The sequence below is a fragment of the Balearica regulorum genome, chromosome 5, assembly GCF_011004875.1.
Source record: "Balearica regulorum gibbericeps isolate bBalReg1 chromosome 5, bBalReg1.pri, whole genome shotgun sequence".
NCBI classification, from domain to species: Eukaryota; Metazoa; Chordata; class Aves; order Gruiformes; family Gruidae; genus Balearica; species Balearica regulorum.
The window spans coordinates 53,011,939-53,036,607 of NC_046188.1; the positions used below are offsets into that span (position 1 = coordinate 53,011,939).

Below are 24,669 nucleotides of genomic sequence, written 5' to 3' on the forward strand. Positions count from 1 at the left end.
TTTTACACTGTTCTTTTTTCCCTTTACCCTACTACCTCCCTCCCAAACCACCAACTTGTAGAAAACAAAACAACAACAGAAAAACAGCATCCATTTTGGTTTTTTCCCTCCCTAACCATGGGCTAAATAATGACACAATTCATTACAGGAGAGGGGAAAAAGGAGATTAACATATTTCAAAAACATCTGAAGTGAAACGAAAGCCCTAATTAAACACTGTGCTAAGGAATAGACATAACTTCATCTCAGCTGTGCTATGATTAATTTAAAGGGGACGTGACACTTTTCTAATGGTATTTTAATTTTTTTAATCATTACAAGTGTGTAGTCTTGGTCCCATCCATGAAGTGTTAAACACAGTTTACTAACCCATATGATGAAAGACACAAGCATCTCCAGAGTTCTTCATAGCTGAATCACTAATAATTTAAAGGAGTAATAAACCTAACAGTAGCTTTCATAAAAAATTAATTAGAAAGGCTAAGAGCACATCTGTTGCTTTTGTTACATTTTTTTCCCCTTTCTGGTTCAGTTGTCTTTCCCCACGCTCTTTTAAACTCCTCTCAGGTTTTCAGGGTTGCTGCTGCTTCTTGTGAAGCCTTTTTGCTTCCTCACGCTTCCCTTGTTTCCTCCCTGTACTGATTTTTCCTTTGGCAGCTGTTATTACTAGTGTGGGACACATTCACTATTTGGCACCCAGCAGCTAGGAGGACTCGGACTGACTAATGAAAACAACTTGCATGTTAAAAGCTTCAAGAGAGTGAGTTACTTATAAAATATAAATAATGTACAACAAATTTGCTATGGAGGAAAATCATACTGATTAAGTATCGTACTGGAACTTTGTAATTCACAACCAAGAGAGAGAAGAAATGGAGGGCATTTTAGAAAGAAGACGGGCACTCTATCGCTTGTCCATTGTGAACTTCTGCAAGTCCTTAGCAGCCTGCGGAGGGATTGGTGATGATGATGGTTCTCTGTTATGCTTGAGAAAAAAAGCCTAAAATGCAATAGGCTGCTCATAACACTGGGCTATGCACAAGTAAGATATCCTTTGATCTTATCACCAAGCCATTTGTAAGCCTGATCAACAAAAGAAAAATTACTTCATCCAAAGTTTAGTGTTGATTTGTCTTCTGTACAGACCACAGAAAACGCAAATCAGCAGTGTTTCAGATGGACAGGCTTAAAAGTGGTATGTGATACCCTTTGTCCTACGCTTACTCTGAAACAGATAGTAAACCATTACAGTAATGTGGGATTCATCTCATTTAACTTCATATGACTACAACATAAGCACAAACAAGTGAGCTGGTCACTCTGTCTTGGGCTGGCATTGCACCTCTGCATTCAATCACATCTTTAAGCTCCTTGTTCTTCACCAACAATAAAGTGGACAAAGCTCAGCTGCGAGTGCCTATGTTCAAAGCAATCCCACCACAGCTGTCACCAACCAGCCACCAAGTGAGGTCCCATGCACTTCCTTTTCACCATCACCAGGCTCACACTTTCTTAAGCACTAATACCCAATTTCTACAATAAGGAAACTTCAATTGGACTTAGTATTTGCCTAGGCTCCTAGCTAGTACCTGTGCTCTTACACTATCTCAGCTCTTTGCAGAATAGGATGAGTTTATGTTTTACAGAACAAAAACAAAAAAAAAGCAAGATGAAGCAACACACGTAAGGTCAGATAAGGCATCTGAATATATTCAAGAAGAGAAATAAAAGAACCAATCTAGCATCGAAAAGTTTTTGTGACTTCACATTTCTCTCTGAGTGCAAAAGGTGATAACCCAGAATGAAAAGACACATTAAAAAAACCCTCTATTACAAAATAGTAATCATTCCCATCTAGTAAGAGCTCAGCAAAACAAAGGTTTGGTATTTATTCCCGAGCCCAAAATATTTCATGTATGACAACAACTTTTTCCTGCTTTCACAACAGTTCTATAGTACATGTAGAAAATAAACCTCAGAGGGAGAAAAAGCAAATAAAATTAGGCACAATTTCTGCACGTACTCCAGTTGGAGGAGAAAGGAAGAAGTTATGTTATACTTTTTCAAAAGCATGCACTGAACAAATCATAAAAATATATGTTTCGTTGCTAAGTCACAGGAAGTTACCTATACTTTAAAATAAACTGCCATAGATGCTGAACAAAAGGTTTGGCAATTCTTCCCTACAGAGGCACCCATCTATTTACATCTGGGAGTGCTGCCAATAGAACAGCTACCAAAAACTTCAAAAGGTTCACAGCATGAATAGCAAGCCGCTGGCCAAAGGATTTTATGATATGACCAGCTGTGTAATACCATATTGAATTATAGACACGCCACCCCCCAAGAATGCAAAGAAAGGACGTTAAACTTGTTAAAAAGCTGACAAAGAAACCTGAATTCCTTAAACTCACATTTTTTACAGGAAAGTTTTTGGGAGGTTTTTTGGTTGGTTTGTTTGGGGGGGGGGGGGGGGGGGGGGGGGGAGGGCAAACCACGACAAAACCACAAAAAGTAGTGCACTACAGCACTTCTTTAAGAGCAACTCTAAGCAGTTCTTCTCACCAAGCCTACTTTAAGCCCAGTGAACTTTAGTTTTAAGTCGCAGCCAGAGCTCAGCCGCTTTGGGATCACTGCTTTAATAAATGGCTCCCCTAAACTCACCTGGGAAGAGAAGAGACATGAGTCAACAGAGGAAGAGAGGGATAATGTTTCTGTTGACAAATACTTAACAATTGGCAACAGAGAGTAGGAAACAGGAACAAATGAAAGCTTACCAAATAAAGTTATGCTGGAGGAGCAAGGCTCCTTTTTGGAGCAGCAATGCCATTCTTCATAGATCCCAGAAAAATATCTGAACACACTTAACGAAAATAAAAAGCTGTAGTTGTTGAAGAGCAAGGCTGCTAATCCTAATATTTGTGATGACGTTTTTCCTTGCAAACCAGAACGGGTCAGAACTCCTCCGAATCAAATTACTGTACATCCTTTGCCAAAGAGTCTGGTTTTGGTCTCAGTAGTCATACACGTCTCAGTGTTCACACAAGTCCTTCTGAGCTACATGAGCAATTTTTTCCCCTCATCTTACAACATTTCTGTAGAAAACATGCCAAAGCATATGCAGCATCTTGGTCAGACTCCTTATTCAGGAAAGCCAGGACCTTCACTATCTGCTTACGTTCTGGAAAATTTAGTTCTTGGGGAGCGCAAACAAAATTTGACTGCAGTATTACGGGTAGACAAATGTTTCTCTCCAAGCAGCTATTGCTATTCCAACTTCCACCCTCCCAGACTGCTACACAAGATCCAGAGGCAGCCAAATGCAGCCTCCCTCCTGCAGACACGAGAGGGGCTGAGCAGAACAAGGCACCCGGGCCAGATTTTTAACTTCAGCTCCAGCTCCCTTCTCACTCCTCTCAGGGCCGTACATACGTTGCTGGGGGGAAGCCCCCGTCCACGCACACGCATTCGCCCACGGGAGCCCCACGGAGCAGCCACCCTGCCGCCACCGGCGGACTCGTCCTTACCGCAGCACTTTGCCGACCGCCTGCAGGACCATTTTGCAGCTTAATCCGGGTTTGGGACTCTGGGCGAGGACGGGCCGTTCACCGGGGAGGCTGCAGTGATCCCCAACCATGGTACGGCGGGAGGAGCGCGGCGCAGCCGAGCGGAGCGGGGGAAACGCCGGTGGGCACGGCACGGCCCGGCCCGGGCTCTCCGCCGCCCGCCCCCGCCGAGCGCCCCGGCCCCCGCCCAGCGCCGCCAATGGGCAGCGGCGCTGGGAGCGGGCGGCCGCCGCGGCTCCTCCACCCGCCCGCCCCGCCCCGCCCGGCGCTGCCCCTGAATCGGCCCTTTCAGGCCGGAGAAGGCCGCGGCATGGGGCCAGGGCACCGCCCCCGGGATCCGCCGAGGCTTCGGCCGCGCCGCCCCGGACAGGCGGTGGGGCCGGGGACGGGTTATGCAACCCTCTCCTGCCTCGGCCCTGGGCGCCGGGCAGGGCTTTACAATACATTTCTGAAAAATGCTGCGAGGAGTTGCGGGGCTGTAGCAGGTCTGCAACCGGCGGGGCAGGAGGGAGGAAGCACCCCGGAGCCGGCTCTAGAGTCCACCAATGCAGCACTGTCCAACAGAAGCACCACCGTAAAATCCTCTCTCACTTGTTTTGGCAGCCAAAGAGTAAGCACGACAAAGTAGATTTGCTAAGACAGAGATGCTGCAGGACACGGGGCAAACACGCTGCTGTTGCTTTCTGCAGTACAGGCCCCATCCGTAATGGGGCCACGCTGGACTCCTGGTGAGAAATGGGAATAATGAGCAAGGCTTTGCATTGTTCTCAGGACTCTGTGACAAATAAGGGCACGGGCTAGCCCAAGAGCAGAGCTAGATACATTCTGCCAGAAACAGTCTTACATAGTGAGTATCAGCCCAGCAATGACATCAAGACCTTTATCAGAGGGGTTTAAACAGAAGAAGGATGAAGAACAGTAAAATCATAAACAGCAAGAGACACCTTGCCATTATGACCAGAGCAGGTGCTTTGGTAATATCCTCAGAGGACAAGTGATTAAGCAGCACCCCTAAACGCGAGGTCTGTTGTGACACATCAGCAGTTCTACACAGAGAAACCATTTTGCCATGTTTTCCTAACAAACTTTAGAAAGGCACTATTCACGCAGCTCCTTAGCCATGCCATGTAACCACCCCTCCACACATCTTTTGGACAGGCAGCTGTGCTCACAGCCTGCTGATGTAGCATTTAGAGCCAAATCATAACAAAAACCATGATGGCTATGGCATGACATGACCTAGAACACAAAGCCCTGAGGACATCACTTATTCTGACACACTAAAACCCGATCTGTGACATCTTGGAGAAAACAGTGCGTTTGCCGTTTTAGGTACATCTGCAACACGAGCTGCAGTTGGAAGGGGCAGTTCCCCAGACAGGTATCACTAAGCACTCCAGTTTGTTTACTAAACAGGCATCTTCCCCTGTAAACAGAAGGCCAACAGACTCCTTGAATTAAACGTAGCACAAATCATACCATTGCTGCTGTCACCAACTCGGCATCACTTGGTCAAAGTGGGTGGGAACGCCGCTGCTGTTTGCACAAACCCAAGAAACCACAGCCACGTGATGCAGCTTAGAGGAATAATGGGCTATTCTCAGTCCCAAAGCACCTACCCAAGCAGCAGCATTTGTCAATTACACACTTTAAGTTGCATGTCCAAGTTAGGCCTCCATATCCTTGTGAAACAGGAGGTATTTTTATTCCTACTCTCCAAGCAATCCACTTAAGATGGAGTTTTAATGACTTCATGATAGCATGCAGGAAGCCTGCAGTTGAACACAGATCAGCTTTCCACTCTGCTGCCCGGTGCTTCATACAGGTTATCCAACCCTTGAAAAACCTGATGCTGGCTCAATCTTTTGCCCAAGTAACAGCAACTTGTCACAGTAATATTAAAAAGCAACAGTCCTGGCAAATAGAGGAAAGACATCTGCCAAGAGGGCAGTTGCCCTCATTTCGTTCACCAGTGGAATCTGCACAGAGAGAATCTTGTTTGTTAAAAAAACACCCTAAAAACAACAAGCCTGTGATATAAAGCAGCTTAAGTTTTAATAAAAGTCTGTCTATCCAAAGTAAATTAAAGAAAAATCCAGGGGTCAAACCAAAATAAATACAGCTCTGTGGTGTTACAGTTGTATTAGGAAAACTGGCCTGTCTGTGACACTGACAGCTAAACGTTTGCTCTTCAGAGATGGAGCTTCAACAATCTCACACAGGTTAGGAACTGATATTCTGCTGTTAAAATTGATAGATCAACTGAAATAAAGTTTTAAAATTTGGTGTCTTTTTACTACGACCCAGATAAATGACCCACCTCTCAGTCAGCGTCTCCATCAAACCGGCACTTTGCTTTCCCTTTCCCCAACCATGCATCTCCACAGCAGTCTTTCCTCCACCTATCTGTTTTCTGTCATTTATGCAGTATCCCCTTTTCGGATCAGCTGCATGCTACAGTTTACCTGTAGTACTGGATTTTATGCAAATTGTGGGAAAACCCAGCATCTCAAAGTCAATTTTAAATGCTCCAAAATAATACAAATGAAACAAGGTTATTATAGGAAGCACAACTTAAGCACATACACTTTATTTATATGGCATCAACATAAGTAATTTAAAGCACATTTGCAATACAGATTCTCACACTTTAACAAGATTTAGAGCACGTGTGCAGACACAGACAGGTTTACTTCAAAGCTGCTGCATGCAGAAAGAGCAGTACTCAACCTAAAAGCAATGTATTTATTTGAAAACAGCTAGTGGTCTGATCTCTGCATATGCATAATCTGAAGGATACGTATCTGCACTTTCTTGAGGAAGTGTCTTACAGCCATCCAATATCCTGCCTATTTAAATCCATCGGTAGCTTCTTTTCACTTGCTTCCTCAACATCCTCTGCATGTAACAACTGTTGGATCCGACGTTAGCACAAGTGTGCTTCAGCAGTGGCAAAGTGCTTCTACCATACCCATTACCCACTAGCCAGGCTTGAAAGATCACGGAGTTGTGTATGGAAATCATCGCAAAAATGTTAACAGAAATATCTGTGAATTGACCTACCAACAGGTTTATTGACTTGGATGGGTCCTACAGACACATCAGCAAAACAGTAACATCACCAGTGGCACAGAGGTACGGTGGGAAGAGGGGAGCCCCATTTCCCACCACTTACACATGACTGTACGTGCTTACAGTACACTGATGGAAAGTTTTCTACATTGATCCCAACCACCAAGCCAAGGAATGGTATTTATAAATTTTATGAATAATGCTTTGTATTTATAATGATGTTATAAGCAGCAGTTACACAGTTACATATTTATTTGCCTCTTTTAGGGTTCCATAAAAATTAAGTGTAAAGCAGCCACCATGGACGTATACTAGTAACCAGAGGTTTGGCAAAGAAAGCAAGTCATATCAACCCACACAAGCAAACAATGTTGGGGGGGGAGGGAATCCTAACCATTATTTTGATTCAGGTACAATTCAGCATTTATATGTAGAGAAATGAGGTCTTGTGACATCATATTGTAAAGTTTTGGTTTAAATTAAACTGAAGTTTATTGTGTATCCCTGCCTGGTATACAATGTTTCAATTTTACTAGCTAATTAGTCCTTTTGTTTAACTTAGCAGGGCATGCTACCACCTAGCCAAGTACTCTTTCCAGTTACCTCACAGTGCATCCCCAATTTTCTGGAACCACTTAAAATTAGCAATGAAAATGTTTTATCCTTTAGCTTGCCTCTAAGCAATATTTACACTGAGATTATATTTGCTCTCCATTTTGTCATCCTCACACAGCAGCGAAGATGGCATGAGCAGCTCTGTTCCATATAGACAGTAAAGGCATGAATTTTGGAGAGAAGACGGACTGAAGTCAAAAGTTGTGTCAGTCTCAAAAAGTAGTTCAGAGGTGATCATAGTGAAGGGGATGATAAAAGATTTCAAGGGTATACTTTCAGCTCCACTCTTGAGATAATGGCACGAAAAATCGGTCTTCCTGATGACAGAGTGCCATCATACAAGCCTGATCAACAGTGGCCACACACATTGCAGAAAGTTTGTGCAGAAAAGATTGAGCTTAAAAGCAGTACATTTGTAAGTAACAAGGTGCGTACATTTGCTACTTTATTGAAAGCTCTGGTAACAGCACCTCAGTGTCTATCCTGCAACCACCACCTTTGGCTTCAACAGTACTGGGGGAGAGGATCTGCAATAAGCAGAGAAAAAAATGGTACACAATATTCTCACCTAATCTATAATGTGAGAAATAATCAACTGCAGCAAGAACAGCAAAGTACCTCAAAAAACTTCACCAAGAACTCCGAAGAGTTTATATTATGGCATGTTGGAAAGGATGCAGAAAATGAGAAGAACCAAGGTTCATCAAGTATCACTTAACTTAAAAAAAAAAAGAAAGTGAATGCAGTTTTATGTACCAAACAGAGAAATCGTGACCTAAAAGGTACTGTGTATCTGGCACATGTGTAGGCACATCTATTATTCTGAAATACCCTGAAATGTCAAGTTAAGCCAGGTGCATTAAAAAGTGTGTATGGATGAGAGCGGAAGAACATGAATGTGTTGAAGGAAGCAGCAACAGCAGCAGCTCAGCAGGAGATATTCAACTCTACAGCACTGAACAAGTACCCAAGAACTATTAAGAAAGGATGGGATGGTGACACTCAAGACACTACACAGAGAAGTGATGTGAAATAGAAGGCAGAGTTGATTTTTACCATCTGCATTCCAATCGGTCCTCCTCAGTCAACCCACCTCAAGTGACAGAAGCCCTCTGCAAAACACACACTGGCAAAACACTTGTTTCTTGAGCGGCTGTTCTAGGCAAGTTTGTGGCAAGTAGATTCTGAGTCAATGAATTGTCATGGAGTTGGAGAGAAATATGAGATTTATATCTTAGTCTGTACTATCCCTGCAAACTTACCACTGTAAAAAAAATAATTTGTTTTTAAAAGTTATTATGCTGAATCCCAGTCAAGTTCCAAGATCATCACATTCTGCTTAAAGTTTCTCCTGCTTTCAACTGAAAAGGTTCTTTGCTTTCTTTATTAAGCTGTTGTATACCATTATATAGCACCCCATTTCAGTGACAAATGAAGTAGTCCCTACACGGTACCTTTCTTACATAGTTTATTCCAAAATAATAAAACATCGCAATGACGCAGCCTCAGGAGGCAGAGAGTTTTCCTCTTTCTAGTTTGCAAAACAATATGCTTGGCACTACTATATAAAGGAACAATAAACTGGAAAATATTTGCAAATAAACAGCTCAAATCTATCACCCTCATAAAACTGTCTTCCATACAGACAAAGTTTGCTGGACAAAAGCCTAGCAATAGCTCCAGGTGATAATAAAGCTCAAGTGACAGGCAACATCTATCTCCAAGAGGACAAAATCCCTTTTTTTCTTTCAGTGGGAGATGAGAGAAGAAAACATAAACAAGTAAAGATGTGCAGTGAAGCTAATACATTTATCATTCTGAGTGCTGAAAAGGATGTCTTTCGACACATGTGTGTCTCAGATTAAGTCAGAGAAAGAAGTCTTTTTAAGCAGAGTACCTGCTGATAGGCTGCATGGGGTGCTCACAGTGTACTGTAAAGATTGAAATGCTTAATTTATACCATTGCAGCCACTGTTAGCTCCTTCCTAGAGATAACAGAAGTGAGAATTTCATCTTGCATTCCACCATTCTTTTTTTTTTTTCTTGCCCTAATTTTGAAGTTTAACTAGGCTGCACTCCAGGGAAGCATAAGTGCAATACGCATTTCATACAGAAAAGCTAAAATGAAAGACTCCTGTTCTTTTCCTTCCCTCCTCCAAATCCGCTGGACCTCAGGCTTCATATAAAGAGGTAAAACTCCTAAAACTTCGCTAAGAAGTTCTCCCCAGGGATTGTTTAACATATTCGGAGCTACTTGCCACATATATACAGAACTCTCCCTGTAAGTTTTACAACACAACTACTGTTTTCACAGGCTTAGGTAAATATGGCATGGAAAACAAAACTCTAGTTGCAAATTGGCACAAAACTCTAGACTAAGGAGTCAAAGGTGTAATCAGCACAGGAAAGGAGGGTATCTGTGTCCACACTGTTATTGGTCAGGACTATCTACACTTGGGTGGGAAAGACATAGAAGGAAAAAGGACAGATGCTGGGAGTGTACTTGCAGAGTTTTCCCAGACAGATGGAAAGCCACTAACGAAATACAAGTTTCCCTCCTCCTTAGTGCTAAGAATGGCTTGCTTTCAGTACAGCAAATGATTTTATCTGGTAACATCACGTTTAGATGACAGCATGAGGGAAAAAATCATGAAGTAAGCATGAAATTTATTCTAAGAGATTTTTCTTCAGGCATGCATTACAAAATATAACACACACAGTTTACATTATGTAAGATTAAACAGGGGAAACTATTCATTGTAATTCCTGGCACTTACAGAATAATTCCTTAGCTACTACTTCTAAAGAGCAGGACCACAAAATCCAGAAGTCACAAGATTAACTTGGTTCACACCCAGACCAATGCACATTTGCATTCCATATACAACTCAAAACACACGTTGCATCCCAGCTAATTTGGTTTCTTAATACCTCGCAGGCCCAGCACAGATCAGAGGGACAGGAGGCCAGTAACAGTTTCTGCCATGCAAACAACGCCAAAAAGTACCTAACTTAAAACGTGAAATAGTTCAAATTTATGAAACAGATGAAAAATTTTCCAGCAGTTGTTCAGCCTTGCAAAGCTGTATAAATACTGTTTGCATTGCAGCAGCTTAGCCCAGAGGAGGGGCCACTTCACAGCTCTGAAGTAAAACCTGTTTGGTCAGAGTGCACGTCAAGGCATGCACTGGAGCTGGACACAGGGCTACAGAAAGACACTAACAAGTGGTTTGGCACACGGACTCACCTCTGCCGATGTTACAGGGCTGTGTTTCAAGCAGTCGTGGAAGTAAAAGCATGAAGATCTTGCCTTTGAGGAATCCTCAAACCTAACATACCACTGATTAAGCATTTTGAGCCACTTAAAAACACTAACAGTTCTTTTTCAGTATGAGAGATTTGTAAATTTACTGGGGAAAAACCTTGACATTTTATAGGACAATTCTCGACACTTGGTTATAGTCAAGATGTTACACATAAGAACTCATCACATTCTCACAGCAGCACTGTCTTGGGTCTTCGCACTTGCCAGTTGTGCTTGTGAGAAAGTTCGGCTGCATGTAGGACATACACTTATGTACGTACAGATAGGGAAGATTTAGATTAGATATTAGGAAGAAATTCTTTACTGTGAGGGTGGTGAGGCACTGGAACAGGCTGCCCAGAGAGGTTGTGAAGGCCCCATCCCTGGAAGTGTTTAAGACCAGGTTGGATGGAGCTTTGGGCAACCTGGTCTAGTGGAGGGTGTCCCTGCCCATGGCAGGGGGGTTGGAACTAGATGATCTTTAAGGTCCATTCCAACCCAAGCCATTCTATGATTCTCTATACAAAAATAATATAAAACATAGCTACTTGAATTATCTCAAACCATCAGAAGTTTCCTTTTTAGGCTCAGAATATTTGGGAGAAATTTTTTAAAAAAGCCCCTCCTGGTAGCATACAGAGGCCATGAGAAGGTCTACTTATGACAGAACTGCCTTCCAAATTATGGCTAGATTATTGCTTTACAGGACACAGGTATTTTTATTTACTGTGACACACTGGCACTGCTGTAAACCCTGGTTAAGAGGCAGTCATGGATTACACCTTGAGAGAGAAACACCATAAAATAAACTTCTATGAACCCAAATCTCATCTGATCAAGGACAAAAGAAATGTTAGAATGCACAATGGAAATGCCCTGAGTTTAAGCCAATCATGGAGAAAAAAAGACATGACACCATTAAGCACAGATGCTGTATATAAAGCTTTTGTGATGCTGTCTTGCTTAAAATCTTTATTTTGCATAGAATTTGTTCTATGGCTAGATTTATACCTTTTCCCCCACAGTCCATTACAGCTCTTGAATGGATGTTTATTTACTAGGAAACAAAGAAAAGCGCTGGCTGACAGAAGAGTTTTGCCATTCTGGTTATACAAGATTGCCATTTGTCACGTTTTAGTAATGCAATCAGAAACTTAGCTTTGCCTGCTCTCAAGAACAAAAAAGTCGCACTTAAGGTGCATGAGAGGGGATATTACTGTGTCTACCAAGACTATTCTGCATGAACTTTGCTAAATAAGTCTCTACGCAATTCCACAGTAAAAAAAAAAAAAAAACAAAACAAAACTATAATCTACATTTTGCATGCCTTGTTTTCCATACTTCTAAACTAGTTGCTTTCAGGACTTTGTTCACATCAGTATGTACTGAGACTAGGATCAATGGGTGATAATGTAATACTATTACAATTCCTACTTAGCTACTGAGAAATACCATTTCCATGAACATGGCAAAGACATCTTTTTTCAAATGGTTGATGAAAATTGCTTTATGAGTGGGCAAAGGCCTTGAAGTTGCAGTGTTACTGTGAGACTGCACAGGCAGGCAAACACTAGAGGAGAGACAAATACTGTGTGATAACAGAAGGAGGGGAAGGACAACTCCAGACTTCTCAAAAGTCCAACCCTGCCACTACTACCTCTGAGGTGCGAGTGAAATTGAACCTCTCTCTAAAGCAAGATGAACATCTATCAAATTTTATATATTAAATTTTATCTCAATTCAGTGATACGCACTACCTGAAGTATTTTAGCATTGTTCAAAGTTTCTTATTGGGGAGGTAAAAGCAAATACTAGAATATATATTCATCCTGCATCTTGAGCTACTTTTGCACTTTGAAGATGCATTATATCCATCAAGGAAATATGCTCCAATGCGCAGTACGTGAATCTTTCTCTTTTGACGTTCTGCTCTAAAAATGGTTTGAAACTAGGGAAAACACATTGTGTTCCACTATGCAAATAGCAACTTCCCTGTACAATTATAGTACGTCTTGCTGAGAATTGCATCATGACTGGGATACTAGCAAGAGGACAAACATTTAACCACTATTCTTAGTTTGTTAGAAAATTTTTCCCACATTACATAAACACGTACACACCCACACATGGGCAGCACCATCAATCTTTTAATTGTTTTTACTTTAGTAAAGGAACAGTTATTTTTCATTTCAGTAGCTTTATTTTTGTTAGTGTTATGAAACAGGTATTAACTTTTCTCCTTCAGCTTTCTTCACTATTATTCTTCCCTTGTCTTTACTGCAGTTGCCTTAACTTTCTGTAAGATGAGACCAAAAAACAGGAATTAAAAAATTGGCATGCTGATTGCAAAATATCCTTAAAACTTCAGTAAAAGAATTCATTTCTAATTGTGTATTCAACAGAAAATGGATTGTCGAGGAGTTTCTCCTGATGTTTTCATAAAATGAATAGCTGCACATCTGACAAATGAAGAAATAAGATGTATTTCTAGTTTGCACACTTTAACCAGAAGCACTGGGAACAAAACATAGCAGATTATTGAAAATATCATCTAAACTCTACAAGCTCTTCCATAGGTTGGCCAGAAATATGAACCATGCAAAATTCTTCTAGACAGATGAAGCTTTATATCATTTTACTTGCACAAATCTTTGTCAAAGAGTCAGCCAGCTCAAGGTAATCACACCTGAGCAATAGTCACATTAAAGACAGACACAGAACAGCTAAGAAGAAATTAAGCTCTCAAAAACTAACTTTGGTATATCAACTTGCACTCCATATTCGAGCTTCTGATTATACTTCAGAATTCAGTTTTTCATTTCTTTGGCTGGAGGATGGTAAAATACATACAGATTCTGTTCCCTGCTGCTCTACTACAAGCTCAGTGCTAAATCTACAAGAACATACAAATGCTGTTAAGGATCCAGTTCCAGTCTTCCCAATCCAACTATGCTGTTAGATATGCATATAAAACTGATAGGCTTCAAAATAACTTATGCATGTGTTCAAGTACTATATTAAACTGGAAATTAAAAGATTGGATATTAATCTCTGAGAATCATGATCAATATGATGCAGCTTCCTCAGAGGGCCAGGGAGGAGAGGGAATGAGTGCATAGTATTTTAGTTCTACAGGGTAGAAGAAAATCTTAATTTTTGTCCCAATACATGCTCTACATTTATACAATGAACACATGGCCAACTAAATGCAAATTTTGAAAAGCATCCTTTTACCATAAAAAAGTACAGTTGTTGCTTTTAATAAGACAACATTCAAAACACACTGCTACTGTTGTTTCTGAAAGTAATAAAATATTTTATCCCACAAATCAGGTTTTGCTTTGTTTGCATATACAAGTGTTTATGCATATTTGCAACCTGACCACTATACTGCTAGCAGTACTGCTTGTATGCCCATTGACTAGCAGTTCTTGTACAAAGTATCTTTCTACTTGCCTTTTTCTATGACCAAATATATAAAGAAACTGGTAAAAATCCATGTAATTGAAGTCAATATCCATATCCATCACAGTTTGAGTGCAAAACATAAAACAGACACAGAAATAATATCGTGGAGAATCGAGGCCCTGCTATCAATCAGCTGAGCAGTGACAGACATCCATCGCCCTGCAATCCCAGGCCTCTCGACAGCCCTCGGCACGGCAGCCCATCAGGTCCTCCTGGTCTGCCTGAATGGAGGAGGGAAGGTCTAGGGCAGGGGCGAGCACTAAAGACAGACTGTTTACTTCCAACACCAAAAGAAAATGGACAAGAAATTGTGTTTCACCATCTGAGGATTCAGTAAGTCCTTCAGGAAACAAGCCGCCTCAGATAAAACTTTACCTGCAGCTAACAGCTGAATCCATGCTGATTTATACCTTCTCCAACTGGCTGTTTAAAAAGCAATGTACAGCTCCTCTTATCTTTCACCTTGTATGACTACTGCTTTGTCTTCACCAATAATGGTTTGTTGGGGGACAGTAGTTTTCAAGACAAGACAAAATATGCAATCATTATCACAGCTTAAAATTTACATAGAGACAAGATCTGCCAGGCAGGTACAATCAACATTGCACACCCCTTCCTGGGGTTGACTTCATCTGTTTTAACCTTGTAGATAAACTAAATAGTTGTGTCCCCACTATGGTTTTCATAGCTTACATATTCTAATTATTTTACAATGAAAATGTGCGCTTTTTTGATCCGAGAAGATATGTTCCCTACACAAATACAGCCTGCTAGCAGAGAGTGGCTGCTACTGTAAACACAGCACTTCCATGAAACCTGTGCTTTGCACACGCATTTTACAAGTCCACCCCTCACCCATGCCCCCGAGCTGTCCAAGTAAAACAAGCTATACTGGTAAAAAAACCCACATATTTTGTCTATAACTACACTTGACTGTCTTCCAGTGCAGATGTACTCTCAAAAACTTCTTCATAGCCCAACCAACAATGCCAGAAGACATTTGGAGCAGAGACAAAACACACATGGGTAACGCCCAACTTTTCCACCAGGTGATTCACATTTCCTCCAGTGGCACACTAGACTCATACACCACAGTACCTACCCAACGCTTCCCTGAAGAGCCTGATTTACTGGGATTGCACAAATCAAAGACACTGCACGTGCAGGGGACATGGCAACCACCTGCCTCCTGCTGGGCAGCCCACAGAAGACAGCAGCCAAGGCAGGGTGGCTGCCTGTCTACAGAGCTCCTTGCCAGGGGCCCTCAGGGAAGGAGGGGCAATTAGGTGCGGGCCACAGAACCAGCTACCAGACCAGAGATGCTCGGGTACACTATATGCCAGCACACCACAGTAACCAGAGCGGTAGGCTCTGGGGTCAGAACCAGCCTTCAGTTTTTGTCTGCCTTCCACCTAGTTATCCCTATAGTGAACCTAAAGCTTAATTAGCCTAAAGCACACCTTCCAGAAAGTCACACCTTCCAGAAAGCAAGTTTGCTGACAATAACAAGCTGTGTGGTGTGGTCGACATGCTGGAGGGAAGGGATCCCATCCAGAGGGACCTCGACAGGCTGGAGAGGTGGGCCCGTGAGAACCACATGAAGTTCAACAAGGCCAAGTGCAAGGTCCTGCACATGGGTTGGCATAACCCAAGCACAACTATAGACTGGGCAAGGAATGGATTGAAAGTAGCCCCAAGGAGAAGGTCTTGGGGGTGCTGGTGGACAAGAAGCTCAACATGAGCCGGCAGGTGTGCGCTTGCAGCCTAGAAAGCCAACCTGGGCTGCATCAAGAGAGGCATGACCAGCAGGTCGAGGGAGGTGATCCTGCCCCTCTACTCCGCTCTCGTGAGACCCCACTTGGAGTACTGCATCCAGCTCTGGGGGCCCAGTACAGGAGAGACATGGAGCTGTTGGAAAGAGTCCAGAGGAGGGCCACGAAGCTGATCAGAGGGCTGGAGCACCTCTCCTATGAGGACAGGCTGAGAGAATTGGGATTGTTCAGCCTGGAGAAAAGAAGGCTCTGGGGAGATCTAATTGCAGCTTAGCAGTACCTGGAGGGGGCCTACAGGAAAGATGGTCAGGGACTGTTTATCAGGGAGTGTAGTGACAGTCCAAGAGGTAATGGGTTTAAGCTGAAGGAGGGTTGATTTAGATTAGATGTTAGAAAGAAATTCTTTACTGTTAGAGTGGTGAGGCACTGGAACAGGTTGCCCAGAGAGGTTGTGGAGGCCCCATCCCTGGAGGTGTTTAAGACCAGGTTGGATGAGGCTTTGGGCAACCTGGTCTAGTGGAGGGTGTCCCTGCCTGCAGAAGGGAACTAGTACTAGTTCCCTTGGAACTAGCTGATGTTTGTGGTCCCTTCCAACCCAAACCATTCTATGATTCTATGATCTGACAAGAAAGAAAAATCTGGTTTTTTGCTCAGTAATTTGTTTCCATGGCTGATCACGTCCATTGTCAAACTGCACGTCCTTTGCATATTTGAAATCTCCTAGCCTTAACATCCATTTGTTTCCAGTTATGATCATTATCCTCTCTGTTAGATTATAGCTGCTTTCTTCCTCCCTTTTTGTAACTTCATTAGCTAGATATTATATTCACCTCTTGACCTCCTGAGAAACTGAAAAAAAAAATCTCCTTATGTCTCATTATTAGAAATCTTTTTTCAGTCTTTAAATACTGCAGGTCTTTTCTGCCTTTCTAATTTAGAAAGGATCCAAGTGCCTACTCAAGATAATGTAAGCACAACCGATCAAAAGATCTGGAGCTGTTCTTAAAGTCTTAATAGGGATGAACAAGCACAGAGAACTTTATCTGGATCTTCATTCCCCAACATATTAAGCATCATTTTTCATTTAATAATGTTGCAAGTTTAAAATGTTTAAGTTTCTAACATTTAGAAATTCAGAGAATATTTGCATCCTAAGACAACAGAAAGAATGCTAGTACTCATTAAGGAAAGAAAAGTCTAGAAAATCATCAGTTTATTTACATTCTCCAGACAGAAGAGCTATAAATATAATACAGCCCTTGTTTTATAGATATTTCATCAGCTCAGTAACAATTAGCATCATTTCATCCCACACAGGTTGCACTACTTTCAATTAAAAACTTCAAGGAGGGGGGAAAAAAAAAACAACACAACTTGTTTTTCTTGTAATCCATTTTCTTCTCTTTCTCACTTGCATCCATGGAGGGGGGAAGCCACAGCATGATCATTCAAAATTAGGTTGCAAGAAACAAATAAAGAGCATATGACAAAAACGTTATGTCCTCTTCCACATAAAATTAGCTCCTTATCACTGCATTGCTTCCACTGTAATTCTTGAATACCCTTGAGCAAAGAGCAGTATTGATTCGAGTCAAATTATCTGACCCAAGGGACTGTGTAGAAAGGAGCGGGGAAGATGATACAGCCTAAAACCTGAGTGAGTTTGTCTTATCATCTGCTAATATGACCACTAGTGTGGAAAGCTGCTCAGTTCCACTTTACTGCCCGCTGTCTCCAAGGCCTTCCTCATTCTCCTCCCTTATACTCAGAAAGAGCAAATGCCTCCTCCCATGCTTTACAAGGATCATATTCAGAGAGCAGCAATGAGAGATTCCAAAACAAGTTGTGCCCCTGACTCCCTCAATACTGTCCTTTGTCTTGCTTTAACGATGCTACTTTTAATGTACAGAACTCAGAGACAATATATCCATCCATACCTGAACTCGCTGAAAAACATTACCCACCCTCACCCTTTCCATAAACATGCTCCATATATTTCAAGAATTGTTGGGTTGCCTGATGGATGAGAAACCCAAGGCCTAACAGATTGCCACTATGCAAGTCAAAACTTGCAGACATTTCCCAGCTTCAACATGTTACACCTCTACTAAAAGTGAAAGCTGCAGTTTAGCCTCTTTGGGGCTTCATTTACTGCCTCATTTCTAATTCCAGTTAATCAACTTCCAACAAAACTTGAAAGCCTATGCTCTCTAACCATGCAAAGGAAGCCAGATTGTCTTCCTGTACTGCACACATCTGCTTTTGTACCACAACTTCTATTAGCAGATTGTTGCTTAAGAAAAACAGACTGGCAATGAGAAACAGATCAGCAGCTTGGCATTTGTTCTACTTGTGTAACCTTTCACAAACAGCCTTGCATTTCCATGAAGGCAACAAATGTCTGCTCTGTGCAAATACAAAGATAATCCAAAAGCTGAATGTTGTTCAAAAATTGGCTGAATGGATACAGAGAAACCAAACTAGATTGACATTCAGATACTCTAAAACTTTGAGACTGAAATTTTTTAATTTCTAAAAAACCCATTTACAGTAAATGAATATTTAAATAGTGCTTATACAGTCAACAAATAAAGGTCATCAGCCCCTCTAAGCAGTGTTCTTTAGTAGTCTACCAAAACAAAATGCCACTAGGATCTTCTGAAATCCTCTGAGGGCATCCTTCAGTGACACAGCTACGCCACTCTATCAGCTTAGCTTCCTGAGAAGGCATTATTCCCATTCATTCCTGCCTGCCCAAATCAACTGGAAATGCTGCATTTTCATAGCATTCATATCTTACTAGCTTAATCCTGCGATGCAGCTCACCATGGAGCAATTTCAGAGTCACTGGATATATAAGAGAAACAGCAGAAACCCTGCTAGGGATAGAAAGTCCCTTTCAGGGGATGTTTGCCACTGTACTAGCTTAGCCGTACCATTGAATGGTGTGCTTTTGCTAATAGCTTCATACATGCACTAGCAAAGAACAATGCCCAATGTGTGTAACCACATCAGTTCCCATAAATGACAGTGATAAGACTGTATACAGAGAAAAATTACACTTGTTCCATTGTTCCACGCTGCCAGGACATGGTGTTAAATATCACTGTAGGAGGAAGTCAGAAGTGCTCCAGAACACAGGAAAACACTTGGAGAAATAGGGGACTCAGACCTGAGACTTGAGAGGGGCAATCCAAGTGGAGCTGGTCATCACGTACTCACACGTCAGAAAACAGCTCAAGGACCACAGTTGTAGTTTACCAGAAAACAATAATCTCCTCCCAGTCTTGCAGGTTTCTGGCCACCCTTTGAAGGATTACTCTAAGCAATAACAATAAAGAAAACCAAGTCTGAGCATTATGTCTGAATCTTGAAGTGCGTATGAAGCTTGAAGGATGTATTTTGGGCTAATAGGGAATTACTCTCCTAAGGATGAGATGAAGTATGCTCTTAAAGAAACACTTTGTTTATAAATACCTTTTTAATCCTCAGAGATAGATCTATTTTGAAGTTGCATTGCCGTATTCCAATATGTACTTACAGGGGAACAGACAAACTGCAATTATTTTTCAAGACCATGACAATGAAAATATTTAACTTGTATTGCAATATAGTTTGTAACACAGAAACTGCTTCATCATTATCATATTTTATCATAATAAATCTGCTCTCTAGTATGAATAACTACCCTGCACATACAGAAGTGTAAATTCACACTTCTTATTTCCTATTGACAGTGTCATGGCAGTGAAGTTGAAAGGTTATTAATCTATCTAGATTTTCAATGCATGTAAAATATCAAAAAGTTCAATTTATTTATTCAGTCCACTAAATTTCTCTGAAACATTAAGAAACTCTCTCCCTTCAGAGCCACTACTGTCAGAGTGCAAGCTGATGGATACAGCAAAAGTAGCAAACTTACACACAGCCTAACTCCTTTCCAGAGCATAACAGAGAAAAGGGAATTGATAATTCCAGAACCACTTTCTGAAAAAACACAAAACCTTGCTTTTAGTGTTCTTGAACCATTTTTAGGAGAGCTGTTACTGATTCATAGACCTCTGTAATACACCGTGACAAATTACTACTTGTCCTGTATCTGGGGGGTTCTGCCCATGGCAGGGGGGTTGGAACTAGATGATCTTTGAGGTCCCTTCCAACCCAAACCATTCTATGATTCTATTGCTATTCCACTACTGATCACGTACTGCATTATTGACTGCAAATTTCTCCCACAGACAGCAAAACTATGAGTTTTTTCCTTAAAAGGAGAGCATAAAGAGGAGACGTGAACTCTAACATGTTTGAAACTGCCTCTATGAAAGTAAAATTTATTTTTGTAATCTGTACTAGTGGAGTTCACTTTAAAACACAGCAGTCCCAATTTGTACTAATTTAAATCAGGATGCACAAATATGAATAATGTTCAAAGTTTAAGGTAGAAAAAGGCTGGAGCTAATCTTCTTCACATAATAATGGACAGAACTGGAGTAGCCATCAGCTGCCACACCTACACTGATATCCCTTTAAGTCAAAAGAAAAAAATCATTCTGTCGTTCTTATCATGTATGTTTTTACTGTTGTTACAAATTGATTAGCATTGCAGAAAGGGCTACAATTACTTTCTAAGTGGCTTAAGCACACCTTCCCTCCCTGCCACTGTATCCTCTGTTCCTTGCAAAACTCACTCTTCAAAGTTTAATAACCTGTGACAAAAATTAATCCATAAAACAGCAAATAAGGGGTTTGGGAAGAAATCTTGCAAGGAAAGGGGGAAGATATTGACAAATTTTCTATGCTTCAAAGATTGGATCAAAGTAACATAATAAAAACTACAGGTCCAGCTCTTTTTATCACCTTTCAGCCAGTTTCTCCCTCTCATAAAGCTCTGAGGGTAAGTCCGGATGAGATGGACTGCAATAGCAATGAGCTGTTTTGCCAAGGGTCCAACTAAGGAACTCGCTGTAGCCTTCAGCTGTTTGCACACTCACATTTAGGCTGGCAGCTGATGCGAGTATGTAGTCACTGCCTGTCTTTTGTTTTTCAGAACAAGGAGAAAACACATTTTTCCCCTCCCTTGTCTGGGAAACAGGAAATAGATTCTTATAAAGACTCTACAGACTGAGCAGGAAAAAGGTGGAGTTTGGCAACATTAAGATTTGTTCTTCAAATGCAGACCAGTAATTATTCTAAGGTAAGCGACAGGATGGCTGGGCTTAGTAATATTTACTCACCCCAGTGCCGCTGTTTTCAAATGTATTTATATTTCATGCAGACTTACCCATAAATGTAAAACTGTTATTTTTACCTGAGTTTTCAGGTGGTTAGACCCTTGCATAGACTTTATTTACCTTTACATAAAGGCAACAAATGCAAAGAAATACAACTTTTAAAATAACTGTACAAGTTACTTAGTTCTTAAGCTCCTTATAAAGTGGCTAGACATTTTTATCCCTATTTTATAAATGAGACTATACTGTTTCAAGTGCAGAATATAGCTCCCTAGAGCATGCGAAAAATTCTACACCTCCACTTCAGAAACCATAAGCTAATAGCAATATTGTCTTTAGCTCGGGGGCAGGGGGAGGCATGGAAAGTCATTAGGACAGAAAAGTATGTGGGTTTTCTACAAATATCAGTCACTTGATAACTGTACCTTGTATGTCTGGAAGGACAGATCTTGTTGATCATATGTATTTCAGGATCTTATATTAAAAACTAATAACAGGGAAAAAAATAGTATGAACACAAAGAAGGCTCTCCACTGAAAAAAAATCCTGAGATGCTGTTTTGAAACTACCTATGTATGAACTACTCCAAAAAAATTCCTAAAATAACTTACTAAATCCAGAAGTTATGTATCTGACCTTTTTTACCACTAGCCAGAGTCTGAATGTTTCTATGACCATCTACATCAGAAATCCAGAACCTATTTTATATACATATTGTAGAAGGCCTTTCCAGCCATTGTTCATGGGGAAAAAAAACCCAAAAAACCTCAAACAACCCAACCTTAGGAAAAAAATTGAAAAGTTGAATCATAGGAGCAGCTGTGAATGATACAGGAGACACTGAAGGAATACAATCATAATCACCTATCCTCAGTGGGTACCAAGAACATATATAAAGTTTGCCTTTTGTTTTTATATGGGATGTCCTCGCCCACTTTTAAAATGCTAAATTTTGCATGAGATTATTCTTTGTAACACGCTATAAATTCATTCTAGGCTTAGAGCTTTTTAAAAGCTTTTCATCACACAGGGATGGCAGAATTTGGTAAAAACATTAACTTTTATCTAATTTAGATCCCAAATTGGTTACCTTGCAGGGAAAAAACCCTGGAATGTGCTCAATATCCAGCTCTTTCAGAGTTTATGGTCCCTACATTAAAAAAGCTCTAATGTTCATGGAGTGATATTAATCAGCAGCTCTCAAAATGGTTTAAATCACATTTTTATTTTCTGTAGCATGTGCCTCCAACATAAATTTGCATAATATGCCTGTATCATATACTCCTCCATCATAGCATATATACCATGACTTCCAGCTCATGCCAGTGCAGTCCATGCATGTACCCTGACACATCCCCTCTGTCACTCCCCCTCCTTTTCCCACATGCCAAAATCCCCAGCTCTCTACCCATTCCAAGAGTCTCCAAACACAAAAAGACAGCCCAGCTAGTTTTCCATCTTGTTAGCCGAAGACAACAGGCTCTATCGCTTTGCTCTTTACCACAGCTGCCTACCTTTTCTTCTCTATCTCTTGAGCCTTGGATCCACTTGCGAGGCCAGTGGCAAGGAACACACCATGTGGTTGGCTCCCACGCTAGAAAGGGGACTGGCCAGGAATTTGGGGCAGGCAAGCTCTGCAAGAAACAAACCACTCGCAGCACAGGCAACCTCCTCCGGCATTACAGCGCAGGGTCCTGCACCTAACAGTTCTTACTGCACTGCTCCAATGCTCCTGGCTTCCAGGTCACCTCAGAAAGGCATCGACATTGGTTTCAGAGTTCAAGGCATTCCATACCCTGTGGCTTGGAAATGGCTACAGAAAGCTATTAAAATACAATTTTCTGATCGCAAAACCTTCTCTAAAACAAGCCCCTACATAAATCTGCCCAGTCCCTTCTATGTCAGACAACAGGAGAGAAACCAAAGTGAATGCACATAGGTGTTATAGACCTAGAAAAATGTGTTTTGAAAACAGCAGGTTTTGTTTAAACCATATCCTGAAACACAAAAAGAAAGGTCTCATGACATGAATGATCAGTACAATCAACGCAAATAAAAGAAATGCTCCTTTGGCAACGTGCTTGATTTTATGTAAAATCTAAGCTGCACAGTAAATGCCTGGTAACTCCAGAGATGCCTTACACTGGTGTTGTGCAAGCTAAGATGCAGTGCAGAGCTCCAACTGGTCTCCTCTAAAGTGATCTTTCCCCACTTGACTGCATCACACGCTAAGTTTGGTATGTTATCCACCTTCACAGAAAGCGTCTAACATCCAAACTGCTTAGTATTAAAATGCTAAACTAGATGGGAGTCAATCTGTCTCAAAAAGCGATATTTCAACCACTGAGAAATTATTTTAGTGAAAAAATAGAATGAACCTGCAAAAAATCTGATTTCTTTCAGTTCCTGAATAACTACTTTAATTTGTGCTTGTCAAGGTCAGACTGAACAGTCTTTTAGAGCTAAAAAAAAAAATAAAAAAATTAACAATCTTAAGTGCAGTGAGAGTCCTGAGCATATTATAAAACACAGTGTTTAACCTCATAAAAATATTTAAATATGTAGTCAACGTAGTTCTTCAGAGTGTTCTATGAGCCATCATTCATTACAAAAATCCACTAACAAGCTCCATGAAATCAAATTATAATGAAAAAATTATTAAATTCCCCTCAGAAAACTGCTATGTTACTATGTCAAGAATGTACTTGTAATTAAAACTGACTGGGAAAGCAAAGACTTGTCTTCAAAAAGAATAGGTTCAACACCTTTGAGTAATGTAGCTGCATGACTGCCCTGAAATAAAGCTCCCAAGCCAATAAAATCTGACATGCACATAAAGTCAGTGTGGTGCTGTCAGCTACCTAACGCTCAGCATTAGGATCTTTCCTGCCAAAACACGATGCTTCCTTATCTTTTGCATCCATTGGCATTGCTGCTGTTCTCTCCCACATAGAATAAGTTAAAGAACTCAAATTTTCTTTCAGCTGAGCTAGCAGCACTAAGCAAAGTGCTGGTTCATCCTGCCTCACAGGCAGGACAGAGCTTTGGAAATGGCAGATTTAAAAAAAATCATTAACAGGTTTTGCTATATTTTTTTGTTTTAGCTTTAGAGTGGACCATAATCAAGAGTCCCCTCAATACAGCTATGAGGAAAGAAACCTCAATTTACATCATCATTATTGTAGGTATGGTTTAAAAGCGGGTAAGGCAAGAAAACAAGCTCCCATTCTATTTTAACTGAAAGCTTGAAGTCACGGAAAAAAGCTTTTTAACTGGCTATATTTAATACATTTGTTCATTACTTTCACAGTAATAATCCATTAAAAAGCTCTAGTCCTCAGAGCATCTTAGGAGGAAGAAATAAACTGTTCATTGCACATCAAGCTACTGAATTTGCAATTCACAGTAACTGGTGGAAAAGTTTAGAGTTAATTTACTGCCCCTAATTATTAATGAGCTATAAATTGGGATGTTAATAGTTCTGGTGTACAACAGAGAAATTATATGGCTACTTTTAGTGGGCACTTCCTAGCCTGCATACATACTACCTTCATTATAAGCCCTGAACACACTAAATACTCCGCAATGCAATTTACTTGGGGGAGGGAGGTGGCATAGAAGGTGCCAAAAAAAAAAAAAAA

General features: G+C 41.0%; 1 protein-coding gene across 6 annotated transcripts in view; it reads right to left on the reverse strand.

Moving 5' to 3' along the window:
- MOB2 (MOB kinase activator 2) overlaps window positions 1-24,669 on the reverse strand; it is a 115,840-nt gene that overhangs the window by 28,411 nt on the left and 62,760 nt on the right. Inside the window, exons 1-2 of one of the 6 annotated variants that reach the window (XM_075754928.1) lie at window positions 3,528-3,669; window positions 2,778-3,095 (exon numbers count right to left, since the gene is read on the reverse strand). The exons of 4 other annotated variants lie outside the window; for them this stretch is intronic. In XM_075754928.1, the coding sequence (XP_075611043.1) occupies window positions 2,778-2,830 (53 nt within the window). In that variant the 5' untranslated portion in view covers window positions 2,831-3,095; window positions 3,528-3,669. Of the gene's footprint in view, window positions 1-2,777; window positions 3,096-3,527; window positions 3,743-24,669 lie in introns of those variants that run through there. One more of the 6 variants, XM_010311663.2, reaches the window with a different exon arrangement.